The 18696-nt window shown below is 36.4% G+C and overlaps 3 protein-coding genes, 1 long non-coding RNA gene and 4 other non-coding genes across 9 annotated transcripts; 1 reads left to right on the top strand and 7 right to left on the bottom strand.

Annotated features, from left to right (window-relative positions):
- Positions 1-35: 35 nt before the first annotated feature.
- Positions 36-8462, top strand: LOC107002587 (microtubule-associated protein TORTIFOLIA1-like). The gene is made up of 7 exons (XM_015200658.2): positions 36-946; positions 4237-4428; positions 4946-5048; positions 5129-5182; positions 5278-5723; positions 5800-6681; positions 7915-8462. Exons 1-7 carry the CDS (start codon positions 227-229, stop codon positions 8110-8112), a joined length of 2595 nt encoding a protein of 864 aa, XP_015056144.1. The 5' UTR covers positions 36-226; the 3' UTR covers positions 8113-8462.
- A 42-nt stretch (positions 8463-8504) lies between these two features.
- LOC107002588 (probable serine/threonine-protein kinase PBL23) lies at positions 8505-11286 on the bottom strand. Of its 2 annotated transcripts, none has more exons than XM_015200659.2 (5): positions 10743-11283; positions 10036-10217; positions 9648-9837; positions 9121-9512; positions 8505-8993 (listed from the first exon to the last, which is right to left on the bottom strand). In XM_015200659.2, the coding sequence occupies exons 1-5, from the start codon at positions 10897-10899 to the stop codon at positions 8700-8702; spliced, it is 1215 nt and encodes a 404-aa protein (XP_015056145.1). In that variant the 5' UTR covers positions 10900-11283; the 3' UTR covers positions 8505-8699. The 2 variants fall into 2 exon arrangements, with proteins under 2 accessions (XP_015056145.1, XP_027768215.1); XM_027912414.1 differs by having other exon boundaries at positions 8957-9037; positions 10743-11286.
- A 592-nt stretch (positions 11287-11878) lies between these two features.
- Positions 11879-14938, bottom strand: LOC107002270 (protein PLASTID MOVEMENT IMPAIRED 1). The gene has a single exon (XM_015200222.2). The coding sequence runs from the start codon at positions 14739-14741 to the stop codon at positions 12096-12098; it is 2646 nt and encodes an 881-aa protein (XP_015055708.1). The 5' UTR covers positions 14742-14938; the 3' UTR covers positions 11879-12095.
- A 643-nt stretch (positions 14939-15581) lies between these two features.
- Positions 15582-18506, bottom strand: LOC107032317. The gene is made up of 2 exons (XR_001458347.2): positions 18412-18506; positions 15582-15881 (listed from the first exon to the last, which is right to left on the bottom strand). It is a non-coding gene; the product is annotated as an uncharacterized LOC107032317 (long non-coding RNA).
- LOC114074573 lies at positions 16655-16735 on the bottom strand. The gene has a single exon (XR_003574993.1). It is a non-coding gene; the product is annotated as a small nucleolar RNA R21 (small nucleolar RNA).
- LOC114074572 lies at positions 17306-17385 on the bottom strand. The gene has a single exon (XR_003574992.1). It is a non-coding gene; the product is annotated as a small nucleolar RNA R21 (small nucleolar RNA).
- LOC114074508 lies at positions 17749-17828 on the bottom strand. Its single transcript, XR_003574937.1, has one exon. It is a non-coding gene; the product is annotated as a small nucleolar RNA R21 (small nucleolar RNA).
- LOC114074507 lies at positions 18068-18144 on the bottom strand. Its single transcript, XR_003574936.1, has one exon. It is a non-coding gene; the product is annotated as a small nucleolar RNA R21 (small nucleolar RNA).
- Positions 18507-18696: the final 190 nt, after the last annotated feature.

Genomic DNA, 18696 nt, shown 5'->3' with positions numbered 1-18696 from the left:
CCACCCCCAAACCCCAACCCCACTCCCACCAGTGTTCACTCAGAGCAGATCTCCTTTTCCTTTCAAATTTTTTTTCCCATCTGCTCTGTAATTCGTTAGCTTCCATTTTCAGTAACGCAAAATCTTCTCTTCTTCTTCATCTTCTTCCACTATGCTACCTCCGTGACCTTCAAAATCAACACACATTGTAAAAAATCGTATAGTTTCTTTGCAAGATTCAGAAAAAATGGCTTCTCAAGTATCCAAATCTTCAAAGCCCTCAAAACCCACAACACAATCATCATCAGCACCCCCTTCAAGGTCATCATCATCATCTTCATCTTCATCACTTTCAACCCATTTAGCCATGATTGAGCTGAAGCAAAGAATCCTTACATCTATCTCTAAGCTCTCTGACAGAGATACCCATCAGATCGCTGTTGAAGACCTCGAGAAAATCATCCAAACTCTATCAAACGACGGCGTTTCAATGCTCCTTAACTGTCTTTACGATGCCAGCAACGACCCAAAACCTGCCGTTAAGAAAGAAACCCTTCGGCTTCTTCCCACTGTATGTGCTTCGCACGGAGATTCTGCGGCGACCCATTTGACGAAAATTATCGGCAACATTGTTAAAAGGCTGAAGGATTCGGATTCGGGTGTTAGGGATGCGTGTCGTGATGCGATTGGGTCGCTGTCTTCGTTGTACTTGAAGGGAGAAGCTGAAAGTGGGGGGATTGGGTCTGTAGTTGCTTTGTTTGTGAAGCCATTGTTTGAGGCAATGAATGAGAATAACAAAACGGTTCAGAGTGGTGCTGCTTTGTGTATGGCTAAAATGGTGGAATGTGCTTCGGATCCCCCTGTATTGTCTTTTCAAAAGCTATGTCCAAGGATCTGCAAGTATCTTAACAATCCACATTTCATGGCAAAGGCTTCTTTATTGCCTGTTGTTTCAAGCTTATCACAGGTTCGTTAATGCAGTTATATGTTTACCTTAACAGTAGTCCACATGTTTAATTCATTTCTGAAATGTAGTGTTATATTCTTGATATTAAGTTGAAGCCAAGAACTTTTGTGCTGGTGTTGCAGGCTTAATATAGAGTAATAGGTGAATAGAAATGTCCCATATCTAATAGCTTAAACTTTATATGAGAGAGTTCGCGTAATTCAACATCTTCAATCTCAATGCCGCCCAACAATAAAATATTTTCGCATGTTTGGTGCAGAAGCATCAGCCGGCAAGTGAGATCGTGTACTGCATACTTGAAACAAACAAATAGAAATGTCCCTTTTCTCCAATAATTTAACACATTTAGGCTACGATACTTAGGAACAACAGAACTTTTAAATTTGCATTTATCCTTTATGAGATGCCACATAAATGTCTAAGACTTGTTTTAGACCACAGTTTTCAAAAGCTTTTTTTTGGTGAAGTAATGAAATTGTATTAGAAAGGCATCAAGGAGATGCAATGGTTACAGTTAAAAATAAAGCTTCTTCAAACATGAAAATAACGTGAAGCTAACTGTGCAAAAACCTGTAAAGCAGCCAAAAGATAAACCCCTTTAAACCCTACTGTGCTAGAGTTAGGGAGCTAACAAAATCCAAAAGATTATCCATATTCTTTACAGGGGAGAGAAGGTGCCAATTATAAAGACTAGCTAAACACCTAGTCCTAATGGTGTTTATGGGAGTTGATACTCCATCAAAGCATCTGCAGTTTCTTTCCTTCCATGCCAGTCAAATGGTACCACATAGATTTGGATGGAGGAAGTACCTATTTGTTATAGTTTCTTTCAACATTCAAAAGTGAGTAGAACACTAAAATATTCTAATTTGGCTTAGTGATGTTTAGCTACACAATGAGAATCAAATACCATTACCTAATCCTTACCTTCTTTACAATATTGAGGGATTAGTATAGGCTTTTTGGGAGGAAATAATGAAAGTCAAAGAGGAGTCTTGTGAAGGACTTGAAGGTTATATTCATTTACTATGTAGTGTGCCTGTAGTGCTCCATGAGGGAATGGTGATTGCAATGCCAAATATGTCTCTGCTTGAATATTCCATGCTTCTGGTCCTTCTGGAACTGTTTACTGTAATCATCATTTGACGTCAAATACATCTTTTTTTGAGGGAGCAGCCATAGTCAATTGTTATGCATATAACAGGTTACACACAGTATGAATTCTGCTTCATTAAGATAGCATTTCTGCATCTTTCTTGGTTGTCAAAGCATTTATTCCTCTCTGTATGAATTCTGCTTCATTAAGATAGCATTTCTGCATCTTTCTTGGTTGTCAAAGCATTTATTCCTCTCTGACCCTGTTTCACAACAATAATAATAATTAGTGGATTTGGTCGTTTTTCCCAAGCTGCATGTATTTTTAAGAGTACATTCAATTTTGAAGTGCAAATCATAATTTGAACATGTAGGTGATGATCACGCATAAGTGCGAGTACAGATAGATCTAAAGTAAGGCTAGGGCTAAATTAGGTCTAAAAAGGCAAAAAGACAGGGAGAAACATTTGTTTTTGTAGTTAGTTAAGTGGTACTTCTGGAAAGGGCTCTGCGTTCTAGGATAAGATTTCTTGAAGTGGAAAGAAGGATTTGAGAGGAAGAATGTCCAGTATTTCCCTAAAATATACCCCTGAATTAATATGATGGTGTGAGAATTAAGAGAGGATCAGGAGAGATAGGGGGTAAAAAGCAGAAAAAATGGTGGAGCATTGTCCCTTCTTGCATATGGTGGTCAGTTTGGAGGGAAAGAAATAACAGATGTTTTGAGAATATTACTAACCCAATGCAGAAAGTTAAAGAAAACTGCATTAATGCTCTATATTTTTGGTGTAAGAAGAGGGTATATATGAAGTAGAACAGCTAGTAGATTTCCTAGGCTCTGTAATTATGATTCCCTGCCTTTCAATTTTCGATGGTTGCCAGCATGCCTTCATTGCTGAGGAATATGACTTTACCTTATCCAAAAAAAATAAAAAAATAAATAAAAGAGAGGGCACATATTTGTGAAACTCTTAAGTAATAAATTCAAACACATCAATAAAAAAAAGGAATGTTCGCTGATGCATGGATCAATCAGATCAAGTTATGTTCAAAAGTCTGCTTTATTTATTCCACCACAAGAAGGATTTCTCTACTTGTGAACTCTAGGCTATTCCAAAGCTCTTGCCCATGACCTCTAGGGTCATTCTAGATACTTGAGTCTCCAAAGTGAAGAGAGATGCTGTTTAGTTACCATATAAAGTGAAGATAATGTTAAGGTGTCAACTCTCAATATCTGTGAACAGTGGGAGCCTCTTCTGCGTATCTAAAAGAAGTAGAAACGGTATGTTCAAAAAGTTTTTGAGGTACGAACAAGGTATAAATCAAATCATATTGTAGTATTATACCATACTTTGACCATGGTTAAGCATACTTATCAAAGGGAGAAAAGACATTTCGTTAAGAGTGTGGTCTGGTTATACCTCTTTTTATAAGCATGAGGTCTAGTTTACCTGATATATCTCTAGTTCTTTAATTTTCATAATTCATACATGTTTGGCTACTTGTAGATTATTCTTCAGTAATGAGTAATGAATTTTGCTTGCTTATGGTAGTATTGACTGAGGACTCATCTTGTTATATTAGGTTTACTGTCCTCTGCAGTATTGGCAAAACCATACAAGTATATGAACTACACTCAGAGATACTGCACATCTTTGAATTTTCTTTCTTCTTGTATCATAATATTTGGCATCACATATAATGTGAACTTATGTGTCATCTTTAAAGTGGTTGTGCAATATTTGAAGGCTTCAGATAACGGTAGTATTGACTGAGGACTAATCTTGTTATATTAGATTTACTGTCCTCTGCAATATTGGCAAAACCATACAAGTATATGAACTACACTCCGAGATACTGCACATCTTTGAATTTTCTTTCTTCTTGTATCATAATATTTGGCACCACATATAATGTGAACTTACGTGTCATCTTTTAAGTGGTTGTGCAATATTTAAAGGTTCAGATAACGGTAGTATTGACTGAGGATTCATCTTGTTATATTAGATTTACCGTCCTCTGCAATATTGGCAAAACCATACAAGTATATGAACTACACTCCGAGATATTGCACATCTTTGAATTTTCTTTCTTCCTGTATCACAATATTTGGCATCACATATAATGTGAACTTACCTGTCATCTTTAAAGTGGTTGTGAAATATTTGAAGGCTTCAGACAACATATTATTGCAGGTAGGGGCTATAGCACCGCAAAATTTGGAACCTTTACTGCAGACAATTCATGAATGCCTCAGCAATACAGATTGGGCAACTCGTAAGGCTGCAGCTGATACATTAAGCGCCTTGGCATTGAATTCAAGCAACTTGGTAGCAGGGGGAGCTACTTCCACTTTAACTGTGCTTGAAGCTTCTCGGTTTGACAAGGTACCTTCCTCTAGTAATTATGTGATGTAGTGTTAAGGTTATTTCTTAGTTTGTTTGAGGGTTAACTAACTAACGATAACCTTAGTTTGGTAAAAGATTGGTCAACAATAATGAGATCATGTCTAGCCAATGTTGCCATTAAGAGAGTTGGAATGATTTAGATCTGGTATAAGTTTGGTGCTGAAGGCCAAAGTAGAAGGTGCTAAAGTTGGTGGATGATCTGCAAATGATTGTACCTTATTTATGACATGTAATGCAATGATAACACCTCCGTCGATATGATTATCATGGACCATCTTTGAATCGTCAAAATATAAACTGAATTCTGATGAACGGAAATGAAAACATGGATGGGTTACGATTTATCCATATCCTTGAACTTGAAGTTTGCAACGATATGCTAAATGCTAGTTTTGTGGCTACATTGAACTCAGCAGATATATGTTATTCACTTATTTCTTTGTCATTAGAGATAATTTTTGCTTGTGCAAATCTAAAATGTATTCGGGTTTCCCAGATAAAACCGGTGAGAGATAGTATGTTGGAAGCTTTGCAGCACTGGAAGAAAATTGCAGGGAAAGAAGATGGAGCCACAGATGATCAGAAAGCTTCATGTGTTGGTAAGTAGGGAAGCATGAAATTTTATATGCTACTTTAGATCCAAGGGATCTTTCCTGCTTTAATGGGAATATCCTTTCAGATGGAGAATCTTCTGAATCTGCCGGATCGTCAGAAAAGGACCTCCGAAATGCTGGTGAGTGAAATGAGACTTTGGTGTATGATTCATCTTGAACTTTTTCAAATGGTTTCTTTCCAAAACTAAGGATAACAACTTCTCTGATATAACAGTGGGCATATTAAAGAAGAGAGGTCCTGCTTTGTCAGACAGAAAATTGAACCCAGAATTCTTTCAGAAACTTGAAGAAAGGAGTTCAAATGATTTGCCTGTGGAGGTGGTTGTTCCTCGTCAATGTCTTAATGCATCTAATACACCAACTGAAGTAGAGTCTGCGCCAGACAAAGCAGAAACAGGACAGAGAATAATGAGGAAAAGCCATAGTGATGCTAGGTATAGTAACACGGAGAGTCAAACTTCGGGGGTAAGTGGCAGAGAACATGATACTGTTGATGATGGAGATTTGAATCAGAGGGAACAATCCAGTTACCGTACTGGTTTTGCAAAAAATGCTGGTCCGCCTGAGGGGTTTATGGCTAACAAAGGAAACTGGCTTGCTATTCAAAGACAATTGTTACTTCTGGAGAGACAGCAGGCTCATCTGACGAATATGTTGCAGGTTTGCCTGATTAGTTAGTTTTATAAAAAATGATTTCAGTAGCTACTTTTCTACTTACAATTCTCCCAAATTGCAGGATTTCATGGGTGGATCTCATGGTAGCATGGTGGCTCTCGAGAACAGAGTACGTGGTCTTGAAAGAGTTGTTGAAGACATGGCACGTGATTTATCTCTTTCAGCAGGTCGAAGAGGTAGTGCTTTTACGGCAAGATTTGATGAATCTCTTAATAGGCCCCTTGGGAAGTATAATAGCTTCCACGATTACTCTAGTACCAAGCTTGGTAGAGGTAGTGAAGGTAGCATACCATTTGGAGAGAGGTTTGTACCATCTGATGGTAATTCATCAGGTATGAGGGGAAGGAGCCCACCACGTAGATCTGATAATCCTGATGCTTGGGACTTCCATTCATATGGTAAGAATGGGCAATCAGGATCTAGGAGAGGTATTGGTGGTGGTCCCATGGATGCTAGGTCATCTAAACTAGAAAACGAGATAGATCAGGTTGGCACAAGGAGGGGATGGGCCAAAGGAGCAGGACCTGTTAGGTTTGGCGAGGGACCTTCTGCTAGAAGTATCTGGCAAGCTTCAAAGGATGAAGCAACTTTGGAGGCAATCCGTGTGGCTGGTGATGACAATGGAACTGCTCGAGGTACTAGAGTAGCTATTCCAGAATTAGAGGCTGAAGCACTAACAGATGACAATAACATGCAAGAGCGTGATCCAGTTTGGACTTCCTGGACCAATGCAATGGATGCATTTTCTGTGGGTGATATGGATTCAGCATTTTCTGAAGTTTTATCTACTGGAGATGATTTCTTGCTTGTGAAGCTGATGGATAGATCAGGTCCAGTGATTGATCAACTGTCCAATGAGGTGGCAAGTGAGACTTTGCATGCTGTTGCCCAGTTTCTTCTGGAGCCAAACCTGACAGACATCTGTTTATCTTGGGTACAACAGGTACAAATTTCTCTAATGCCTTGGTAGCAGCTTTTTTGACTTTATGTTAATATAGTATCTCCCAGAGTAAGTTGTGAAAGTAGAAGTAGAACTTTGCGCAGATGATAACTACAAATTTCATGTAGTTTTAGTTGTTCTGTTAGGGTAAGCGAGTAGACGTCATAGAGCTCCTCTGAGACACATTTAGTATGATATATTGTGCCTAATAACCTATATTGGTTGTTATCCTTTTGTTGGTTTGAGGTAAAAACATTTTGGATACATTGCTGCACTGGCTTTCTAATTCTTCCAAGAGACTATTTATGTGTCATGACCGAAGGAACTAAATATGTGGGTAGATATGTCACGCTGTTTGTTCTAGTCTAACAGTAATGGAGATATATGTGGAATACTAAATCAATTGCATGCGTTTATCATTTATATTTTGTTTGAAACTTGCTGCTACCTTGTGGAACCATTAAGGGCATAATACATAGATAGATAGATAATTCAACTTGGCATCAACTGGCAACTAAACACTTCAATTTTGAATATGCACATCTAAACACTTCAACTCATTTTCACTATGTCAATTGAACACTTCAACGTACAGAATAATTCAGACACCTCCAAAATTTATGTGCCATGTCAACATTGTGTGTCCATGAGACACAGTGGGGATGAGTTGGAGAGTTTAGTTGCCAATTGAGACCAAGTTGTTGAAGTGTCTAGATGTACACTCTCAAAGTTCGAGTGCCAGATACCAAGTTTGAGCATCTGTTTATGTAATATGCCTTTAGAAAACAACTAGTACCTTATCAATGTTTTTTTATCATCCACTTAGGCTTTTAAATGATGTTCCGCTGGTGAATTATTCAATTAGGTAGGTCGTATCTGGACTGCCAAACCGTTCTGCTTTTAGTTTGTTTTTGGAAAAAAATTGTTTGTTTGGATAGGGTATTGAAAGAATTGGATTTGTTTGCGCTGGAAGAATTGCTCTTGGAAGAGCCCTTTGGTTGCATTTTATTTTATTTTTGAAGAAACTATTTCCCGGTTATGTGTGTCTTCCCGAAAACAAAACAACTCTCTCTCTCTCTCTCTCACACACACAAACACACACACACACATCGTAATCTGTGTTAAACTCCTTTGTTTCATCTATGAAATGTGAACAACTTAAGCTGAAGTTTGATATATGGAACTTAGTTTTAAACTGACTATATTGTGTCCTTTTTCTTCCAATTGTATTTTCAGTTGCTAGAAATTGTCATAGAAAATGAACCTGAGGTTGTGGACCTTCCTATGGAAGTTAAAAAAGAGCTGCTGTTAAATTTGAACGAAATTTCATCATCAGTAGACCTTCCTGAGGACTGGGAAGGTGCAACACCAGAGCAACTATTATTGCAGTTGGCATCTGCTTGGGATATTGATCTGCAAGAGCTGGAGAAGTAAGCTGCATTCTACGAATTCACCCGTTTGAAGTTAATGTCTCGTGAATTTTCTCCTGGGCAAGCTCAATTTACTCGGAAAGCAACTCTTTTCCCAGTTATTCACCCGTTGCATGAAGTTAGTGTCATGAATTTTCTCTGGGGTTTGCTCAATTTACTTGGAAGCATCTCTTTTCCCAGTTTACTTGTTTGGTTTGGAAAAATTTCTACTTCGATTGATATTTCACCGATTTAATGTAAATTGTTCTTCGAATGTGTACTTGGGCAGCCTATTTCACTTGCAAATCACAATTTTGCTGTTATTTGTACTCTCAACTGCGAGTTGTTCTCACAGCTCAATAGTGAAGTGGTCCTTGAAAGTTAAATAAGACATATTTTTCATATATAGATAAGTTGTCCCAGTTAACATTGTTAGATTGAAACATTAGTCATGTACTATCTTTGAATAAACTTGAAAAGCTACATGATTTTGGTCATCTATATGCTTTGTATATACATTAGCCTTCTAAATAATTTTACCACAATGTACAAAATCTGAAGAAACTTCACAAGAAAACAAGTGTTGATTATGCTTAGAAGGCTTTAGTTTTGTTATGTATCAACACTAGCTTCATTAGTTCCAATGTTCTCTGTATTACTTTGCAATGGTGTTTTTGGAGTGTCTAGTGCAGCTTCCTCCTCGTCCTCGTCCTTTTTCTTGTTCCCTGCTAGAAATGCCAAAGCAGTAACTACATCACTGATCAACGGACGAACACTGGCATCATTTTGCAGGCACATTGCTGCAATTGCTAGTGCTTGACACAGTCCCTTCCTTGGATAGTTCCCTTCCAGCAATGGATCTACCATTAAGTGAAACTTTTTCTTGTTTCTGAACAATGGTTGTGCCTGTCAAGCAGTTTGTATAAGAGTTTTATCATCTATCACGTCACCTAAAAGATAAAAATACAGGTAAACTATCCATAAAGTTGGGTGTTTAAGCTTAACTTAGTGACATTGAATTGTTGTAACTTACCCACAGAACAAGATCCTGTTCTTCACTTGGTTTTGAGGTGTCAATGACTCTTCTACCTGTGATCATCTCCAAGAATACAACTCCAAAGCTATACACATCGGATTTCGTGGTCAATTGTCCTGTGGAAGCATACTCTGGTGCACAATAACCATAAGTTCCCATGACCCTTGTAGACACATGACTCTTATCACCAGTTGGACCTAGCTTGGCAAGTCCAAAATCAGAGAGTTTTGGATCAAAGTTCTCATCTAAAAGTATGTTTGATGCTTTAAAATCGCGGTAAATCACTGGAGGATTAGCTTTTTCATGCAAGTATTCAAGTCCTTTTGCTGCTCCTTCTGCAATTTTCATCCTTGTATTCCAATCAAGTGGTTTTCTATCTGGACTAGTTTCTGTCAAAACAATATGATTATAGTCAAGTCATTGATCAAAACGTTTTTCAACTTCTATACGCTGACAGTATAAAGTTTAGCCATATCTCAACTACTTAATATACACATATTTTCAAGATTTGTTTAACACATTACCAAGTAGGTGATCTTCTAGTGAACCATTTGGCATGTATTCATATACTAAAATTCTCTGATCACCATCTGAACAATATCCAACCAGATTAACAAGATTAGGATGATGAAGAAGACTCAATATGAGAACCTCCACAAGAAACTCTCTAGTTCCTTGGAAACCATTCCTGTCAAGTTGCTTCACAGCAACATCCTAAAACAGAACAATAAAACAAGAAAAAGTTAAACCTTTAGTCAACAACAACTACGCCTAAGTCTCAAACAAGCAGTACTATAACAAGAATGGTTAAGTAAGAGTATCCAGATAAACAACGTTGTTGTAGAGAGGTTTTGATTGTATATATAATATTGAAGACACGGAGAAGGATACGAAGAGATGAGAGGGAAGTACTAGATTCTTGCTTTCAATGTGGCCCTTGTACACTCTTCCAAAGCCACCTTCACCAAGCAAACGATCGTTGTTGAAGTTTTGAGTGGCAATCTTCAACTCCAGGTATGAGAAGATTTCTGCAGAAATGTTGCCTTTTCCAAGTTTTGCTATTTCTTCTGCTATATACTTCCTTCTGTTGCTATCTGCATACCAAGTTTACAATAATATGAATTACAAGGGTGTTTAATATCATGTGAAAGCTAGAAAAAAACTCAGGATATTCGATGATCTTTCAACGAAGCATTTCATATTTCTGTTATCTGTCAAACTATCATAAACCTTAAGCTTTTCGATGAACTTCCAGCACAAACATTTCATATTGTGGTTCGACTACTCCCTCTATCCCTCACTCTCCCTACCCCAATATGAAAATTGAGTCATCTAAGTCTTTCTGACTCCGACGTCGCTCAGATTCTTCAAAAATGTCACTAGGCACATGTCGGATTCTTCAAAAGTAGTACATTTTTGGAGAATCCAACAGAGGTGTGTTTACATTATTGGAGAGTCTGAACAACATAGTTTGACTCGGCCGGGCCTAAAAGTAGCTAAAACACACATTTTTAGCCTAGTTTGTCAAAATACATGCATCAATGTGATCAATTCATGACATTTTAGAGAAAAACACAAGGAACTTCAAATAAAAATTAGATCAAAACAATGAAAATTACCAGTTTTTAAAGAAAGATTGTCAAAGGAAGATTGAGATTTGTTGTTTTTGTGTTCTTGATTGTTCTTTTTCAAAGTCTTTTTATGATCCTCATTTGCAACACAACATCTAAAACAATTCATCTTCATCTTCATTTTATTCTTGCTACCAAATTTCATTCCTAATATTCACATCAATCATCAACAATAGATCCTTTTTTTTTTGAATTTTTTTTTTGGTTTAACGGATTTCGTTCATCAAGTTCTTGTTTGATAGTCCGTTGTCACAACACCACAATATTCCTCTTTCTGGGGTTAATATTCTCTGGGATTTGTCCAAATATGTCCTTATTGTTATCGAATTTAATGATGAAAATTTCAAGATAGGATATCAATAGGAATATATCAACAGAATTAATAATCCACATAAAGATTTTTTTTTTTTTTAAAAATGAAACCCCTTTGATCCCAGAAAGAACCAGTTTTCTGGCCTTCCAGGGAATCAATTTTTTTTTTTTTGTGTGTGTGTGATTTTTTTTTCTGTTGGCAAAAATGTTTGTTTTATTTCTTTGATCTTGAGACACAACAATTTGTTTGGTATCAAAGGAATATACTAAATATATTTTATTCTTTCATTGGTGATTATTACACTTGTCAGAAAAATATTTATCTCGCAAAAAAAAAACATTTTTTCTGACTTTTCTGTATATATATATATATATATATATATATATATATGGTATTCGACACCTTATTAAGAAACATTTTTTCAAGATTCGAATTCGAAACTTTCTCTTGATCATAATGTCATTAGAACATGTTGTGTAATTAGAATTTTCACAAAGAAATTGATATGCATTTCTTCAATTGATCATTTTACCTTCCAAAATCAATAATTTAATTACAATCAGACTGATACTAGTTACTCCCTCTATCGTGTTTTATGTGGCGTACTTTCATTTTTAGTTAAATTCTGACAATACTACTTTGCGGATATTGATTATTAGTTGATTGAACTGTCTTCAGTCTCTCCAAAAATGATGTTTTACTCGTATTGGATCCACCAAACTGTATTGATCATGGAGGATCCGACATGCAATCTTCAACATTTTTGAAGAGTCCGAGCTCTTCTTCCAGCTATCTTTCGACAAACGTCAAATTACAAACTCATAGCATCACTATTACTGGTAGAAAAATACAATGTCTCATTTACAATCTTGAAGAACATTTCAAAATTCTATGAAAAAAAACATACAAACAATGATGTTGTGCACATTATACAATTTCCCCCTTTTTCTGTTTGCTTATTTCTATGGAATCTGAAAAAAAAAATGACGAAAAAACGATTTACACCTCCCTTGTTGCTGTCTGTTTGTCTACATGATGAACTTGATATCCGGATTTCTTATCGATTTCAGCCACATATCTGCCATTACACGCGATGATATGCTCCATAGCAAGTCTTGGCCTTTTAGTGGTGAAGTTTTCTTTGCTTTTTTCGACATTTTACCAAGTCCATAAGCTACTAGCCACTGCATTGCTGTCAATTTCTGTTTTTCTGTGTCCCACGCGTTCTTCTTTCCTCCGCTCCTGACTTTCAATCCGCCAATAGCCAGACACGCGACTTTAAACTTCTTTTCCTCATCATCAAAGTTGTTAGTTTCCTCATCAATAGGAACTGCTTGAACCAGTGCTATCATAGGTCCTCCAACTGCTTCGAATTGCCTCAACGGATCCCTCAGTTGAACCACAACTGAGATCATTATACTATCACGTTTGTCATCTTTTGTCCAGTCTTCGAGTGGGACAGCAGAGTCCAACGGGTGACCATCATCATCTTTTTTGATAGCTGAAACATCGAAAGGAGCCTCTTCTTCCGGTATGTCTGCTTGAATTTTCAATGCTTCGACTGTCATTGCCTCCATTTTCTGCAGTGTGAATGCAAGAATCTCGTCCACTGTCAACGGCTTGTCACTGATGTTCCATATCCCCGTAGAGATCCTCTCGTTCCTGCTTGTGTTCATTGCTGTCGCCATTGATTTCACTACTGCAACTGTCTCAGCAGCACTTGAGCTGGCGCCTCCTTCTTTGTTCCTCCCTTGAATAATTGCTGAAGCAATGCCTTCAAATGCTATCTGCTCCGCTGTTTTGCCCACAAGCTCTTCCATTGGCATCATCGATAAGATCTTGGACGTAAATTCCTCTAGCCCCACAGCTGCCATCCTCTGGAACAACTCGAATCCAATCATAGATGACGGAATTGATGGAAGGACAAATGGTTTTGATATCTGCATTGCAAGTTTCGGAGTGTCTTTTCTCAAAACAACAGTATTAAGAGGATTCATAGCTGCTAAAAAACCGCCATTTCTTGTTTGAACTACACATCCTAACCCCTTAGCAAGATCAGGTATGAAAATGCCCGATTCTCTCTTTTCGTTGTCTTCATTTCCTCCTCCTCCTTGAAGCTTTAACGCGGGGGTTTCTTGATTATCCGTCTTCTGCTGACTAACACCTGGATCTTCCAGCAGTTGGAGGAATTCCCTTGTCACAGTTTCCTCATCAGCATCCAGCCTTTGGGATTCGGAATCATCCTCCTCCATCTTAACTTGATTTTCATCTCTAAACATTGATTCAAGTGCTTTGATTTGTTGTGCAATGGAATCAAGTGCTGACAATCTTGTCAAATGCATTTGATCGTGGACGACTTCCTTAACAACCTCGTGACTAGATGATACCGATCTTTTATCAGAATTTCCTTCTGATCGCTCGTCTCCATCTTCCTCCTCCTCTCCTACTTCTTTTGTTGCTTCATCTTTTTCTTCCATTTCAACTCCTTTGTCTTGAATTTCAATTCCTTTATCCACAATATCGAAATCAGGGAGATCAAGATCCTCTGCTTTCGACTCTGGCTCCTCCTTCACAGGCTCGTCGTCTAGATTCAGCTCATCAATCCCTTGAATATTTGCTGTTGTTCCTGCTTGTGATGGAGTCCAGTTAGCTGAACTTAAACTAGTCATTCTTGGACTCTGAACACTAAAAGACGTTTTCGATTGCTTTCTAGCAAATGTAGATGAGTAGCTCTTCGCGTTCTTCGTTCCCCCTTCAGTTTGACTATAAATCCCAACTCCACCATCTTTCTCCATGATCTGAAATCCTAACTTCAAAACTACCTCCCCTCCTTTCGCCTTCCCGGATAGAGTATAACTCGTATCCCATTGGCGAATTCGACTTCCTTCAAAACTCTTCTGCACTGACTCCTCAATCATTTCACTCAAATCAACTATGTTTTTTCCAAAATCAAGTTCCTCTGCATCAACTGCAAAGACAAAAATGGAAAATGGACGGGGCTCGAATTTATATCGAGCCCCTCCATTACTAGTACCTGTATCAGGTGTATAATAAACATTACATCTGATAAAAAGTGTTTCTTCAAAATCTGCAGCTCCTTGTGTAACTCTAGATGGCATAGTTTGTACTGCTCCATCTTTAGTTTCTTTTTTTCTTACACAAACAGATAGTCGTAGACCGTTCATGGACGTTGGTAGTCCTTGAACGGTCACGACTTCAACTGAGAATAAACAACTTAACTTTTGCTTACCAATGTGAGCAAGAGCTCGAATTGGTTTCCAGTTCCACAAGCCTTTCTTCTCGGAATTCGAATCAGCTCCTTTGCTATCCAATTTCTTAACCAACTTTGCGTTGCTGGTGCTGGTATTGGTTTGTTGTTGTATATTGTCCTCGCTTTGGATGTCCAGTTTAGGCCGAGAACGCCAGGGGGATAATGACATCCTCCTGGATCTCGGCTTAGGATTGACAACGATACTAACAGTATCGTTGTCATTTTTAGCATTACTTGTTAGGGATTCGATTGGAGGGATTGAATCTCGAGGCAAGACAAGGGAGGTGGTTCTTCGGGTAGTTGGAGGGTGTGATGGTGGTTGATAGAGTGTTTCACTTAGTGCTTCAAGTTCTTGCAATAGTTGTGTATTGGAATTTCTTCTATTAGTTATGTAATCCGCCATTGCAAGAAGTCGTATATGATACAACAGATAAACCTTTCCTTTCCTTATTGATCAACGCGAGTGAACTATACGCTTTGTAGAAGAAAAGAAGTTCATTATGGTGGTAGAGATATGATGAGGGGTTAGTTAGGTGAGTAGATTGATGTGTGTGTTTGAGGACTAGAAAATTTTGTGGGGATAGATTACTTGGTGCTTTGTGAACCAGGTATTTGCATGAGCTTTGTATGTGATGGATAAGGCAAGAACGTTTGTCTTTATATATATCCCCACCTCAAGTAGGGGCCAAACTATATTATTAGCTATATTCGATAGAATTCAGTAATTTCCATTCATATATTTACCTCGTGTTCGCTAGGCAACTTCTGAGCTAATACAGTTATTGTATAAGGTTTATCCAATGCTAAATGTAGAGGTGTATAATAAATCGATATGAGTATCAAGAATTATCCGATAATAAAATGAATGAACTTAAAAACTACTCTCTCCGACTTCTGTCCAATGTATTATACTATTTTGAGATATTCTTATTTACTCTTATAATTAATTATAGGCATTTCTATATTACACTTTCCAGGATATTATATTCATTATATTCAAACATAATATAGTAAAATTACTATTTTGGTTATATTTTCTTAAGTCTAAACACGTCTAAATTTAATGTGATACTAGGCATTAATTAATCTAAAACCTATTACTTAATTGAATTGTTTCATTTACGTGTATTGATTACCTAAACGTGAATTTTAAAGGGAGAAAGAAGACATTTTAAATTTATGATTTAATATCTAAAATAAGTCAAGACTATTTCTGTGCTCTAAATCATTAAATAAAGGACAATGTAAAATGTTTAAACTCAAATTGTTCATAAATAGTAGTGTATAATATGTAATACACAAACTCAAATCAGAGCTTTGGATGCACAACAGGAGAATCAATCTTCTAATTTTGTACATATATAGTTCTCTATCTTTTATCCTCATATTTTTCCCTTCATATATTTTGGGTTGTATTCCTTGAACCCTCATCTTTTGATCGGAAACGCCACTTTTGCATACATTCTATCCTCTCCAAACAACACTTGTGAGATTATACCGAGTAAATTGTCGTTGTTACTTGAACCCTTGATGTGGATGACAACTAGAAATAAAGCAACAAACAATGTCAAGTACAATCTTAACAAGTTCTCTTTTTTTGAACTCCTCACAATCTTAACACAAACAAGGGGACAAGTATATCAAACAAAGGAAGAATCTGAACAAATACCTTTTGACAAAATCTATTCATTCACATCCAACTCATAAAACTATAATATGGTACAACTCAGAATTGACAGTTGAAAATTGAGCAACTTTTCACAAGTATCTTAGGTACATATACCAGAAAATATATTAAATAAATATTAAGGGCCATTGTACAAGAAAATCGACATCGATACGGTGTCGATTAAAGCAAAAACAAGTTCACCATGTTTTCTTTTGGCTCCACGCAATCTCACACAGGGGTAGATATCAAACAAATTAAGGATTTGAATCAGAACCTTTGGCAATATCTATGTACTAATCACTTACTCTACACAAAGACAGTTGAAAGTATCTTATTAAGCATCGTATGTATAAACAGTGTTAAGGTCAAGATTTTCACTTAGGAGTTCAAAATATGAAGTAAACACAAAAAAGGTTCAACATCTACTATATCTACAAAAAAAACCATCACCTGGCTATACCATGTATAAATACAAGATAATACTTAAAGATGAAGTATATTACAAAATTACTGACTAAGAAACCAATAGTAGTACAGAAGGATGATGGCTAGCAAGAAAAACGGCTTAAAAATACTATCGCGTACCATTGTACATGTGAATCGACACAACAAATATAACTAAAACAAAAACTAGTTTTACCATATCAAGTCCCTCAGAGTAAAGCTTTTCATCAATGGTCATCAGGCCACTACTTTTAAATTATTCAGCTAACTTCATCATAGGGATTTAAATACTTGTGAAAAATCAAGACACGTTATAACATATCACAGTAACAACAATATTCTAAGACAAGGTAAATAACCATATATTGACTAGCACTCCAGAATAGTGATGCCTAACAAGAAAAAAGACAACACATTTTTAGATTTTTAGGCATAAACATGGTATAAACTTAATACCGCGTGCCATTGTATATGCAAACTGACAGTAAATGTGTGGCAAAATTAAGTCAAAAACAAATTACCACTAAATAAGTAAAGAAGAAATCCTTGGAACAAAGCTTTTAATTAATGGTCATGAGGCCATACTTCTAAATTATTCAGCTAGTTCAACAAGTATCAAAGAAAATTATGAGAAACCAGACACATTATAACATATCACAACAATAAATATCAATTGGCTTCAGCTAAAATTTACGGAGATGCAGGTTGCATATTACTGACTAAGAAGACAATACGAGTCGAGATCAATAACGCCTAACAAAACAAAGACACCATTTTAAAGCAAAAAAAGATGTTTAAACATAGCATCAAAAGCTCATCAAGTCTCTAACGTTAAGCAGAATATGTAAACAAAGAATCCCTCAGAACAAAGCTTTTCATCAATGGTCATCAGGCCACTACTTTTAAATTATTCAGCTAATTCATCAAAGGGATTCAACAACAAGAACATATCCAACATAATCAAAAGTGAGATCTAAGGAGCGTGATGTATATGAAGCCTTACCCGGTTACCCCTACCTCGTAAAGAGGTTATTCCAGTCAGACCCTCCATCAAGTAAAACACAAGACACATTCTAACATCTAACAACTATAAATATTTTGAAGATGAGGTACATTACCATATTACTGACAAAGAAAATGATAGTACTCACAAAAAGGCACCATCTTTAAGCAAAAAACTGGTCAAACGTGATATCGAGTGCCACTCTACGTGCAAATACACTACATTTGTGGTAAAATTAAAGCAAAAAATCTAGTTCCTCCAGTAGCACCCCTCCACCCAACCAACATTCTGCGGAATCCCTCAGAACAAAGCTTTTCATCAATGGTCATCAGGCCACTACTTTAAAATTATTCAGCTAGTTCATCACAGAGATTCAAATAATCTGAAAACAACACAATTAATAACAAATCACAGCAATAAAAAAAGAAACTTTTTAAATTGGCTACAATCATTGGAACAAAAATATTCAGAAATTTTCAAATAGCAGCAAATAATTAGAATCTTAATTTGTCTACTCTTAACGTTAAATTTAAAAAGAACTCACCATAGGGATGTAATATAAAAAATGTAAAAAAATAAAAATAACAAAAGATGAATAAGAACATGAAATAAGCATCGCTCAGAATTAATTTACTCATCAATATATTTTTCAGTCCACTACTTTTGATATTTTTAATCGTCATAGCGATAACAATATGAACCCTAATGATCAAAAAACAATCATTTTTCGCAAATGTCATACTACTATTATCAACTACATAGATTCTTAAAATGCCAAAAGAAAACAACTGATAGTTGAAATGTGGAATTCGAAAAACAAAAAAGAACTTTAGCGTTTTTGATCATTAACAACTCAAAAAACAACTTTTCACATACCAAAAATACACAAAATCAAGCAATTAACTTGAAGAATCAACACATCAAAGTATAAATATAAATATCGGAACTGAAAATCACCATTAGAGTGGAGATTTTGCGAAATGAGTAGAAGAGTGGCGGCGGCGGCGTCAACGGTGGAGTAGAGGGTTTTATTTATATAGATAACGGTGGTAGTAAGCCCAAAATTTTGTTTAAGGCCCACTTTATTAATTGGGCTTCACCAATTCTACTATAGATTTTGCTATATTTCGAAAATGTATCACAATATATGTATTGTGTGTATATTATTATTTATTGAAAATTAAGCAAATATATTATATGTAATTAATGGTATATGTATGTGTGTTTTTAAAATAAAAGTTT

Source organism: Solanum pennellii, chromosome 10 (genome assembly GCF_001406875.1).
Source record: "Solanum pennellii chromosome 10, SPENNV200".
Lineage (NCBI taxonomy): Eukaryota > Viridiplantae > Streptophyta > Magnoliopsida > Solanales > Solanaceae > Solanum > Solanum pennellii.
Note: the sequence above shows the minus strand (reverse complement) of the source record. Positions and strands in the feature narration are given on the sequence as shown.

Coding starts and splice junctions, on each gene's coding strand:
- LOC107002270 (XM_015200222.2), bottom strand. CDS start 14,741: ATGGCGGATTACATAACTAATAGAAGAAATTCCAATACACAACTATTG.
- LOC107002588 (XM_015200659.2), bottom strand. CDS start 10,899: ATGAAATTTGGTAGCAAGAATAAAATGAAGATGAAGATGAATTGTTTT. Junction 9,838..10,035: donor ACATTGAAAGCAAGAATCTA/GTACTTCCCTCT, acceptor GTTCTGTTTTAG/GATGTTGCTGTGAAGCAACT. Junction 9,513..9,647: donor ACTAGAAGATCACCTACTTG/GTAATGTGTTAA, acceptor TTGTTTTGACAG/AAACTAGTCCAGATAGAAAA.
- LOC107002587 (XM_015200658.2), top strand. CDS start 227: ATGGCTTCTCAAGTATCCAAATCTTCAAAGCCCTCAAAACCCACAACA. Junction 5,049..5,128: donor TCAGAAAGCTTCATGTGTTG/GTAAGTAGGGAA, acceptor ATATCCTTTCAG/ATGGAGAATCTTCTGAATCT. Junction 5,724..5,799: donor ATCTGACGAATATGTTGCAG/GTTTGCCTGATT, acceptor CCCAAATTGCAG/GATTTCATGGGTGGATCTCA.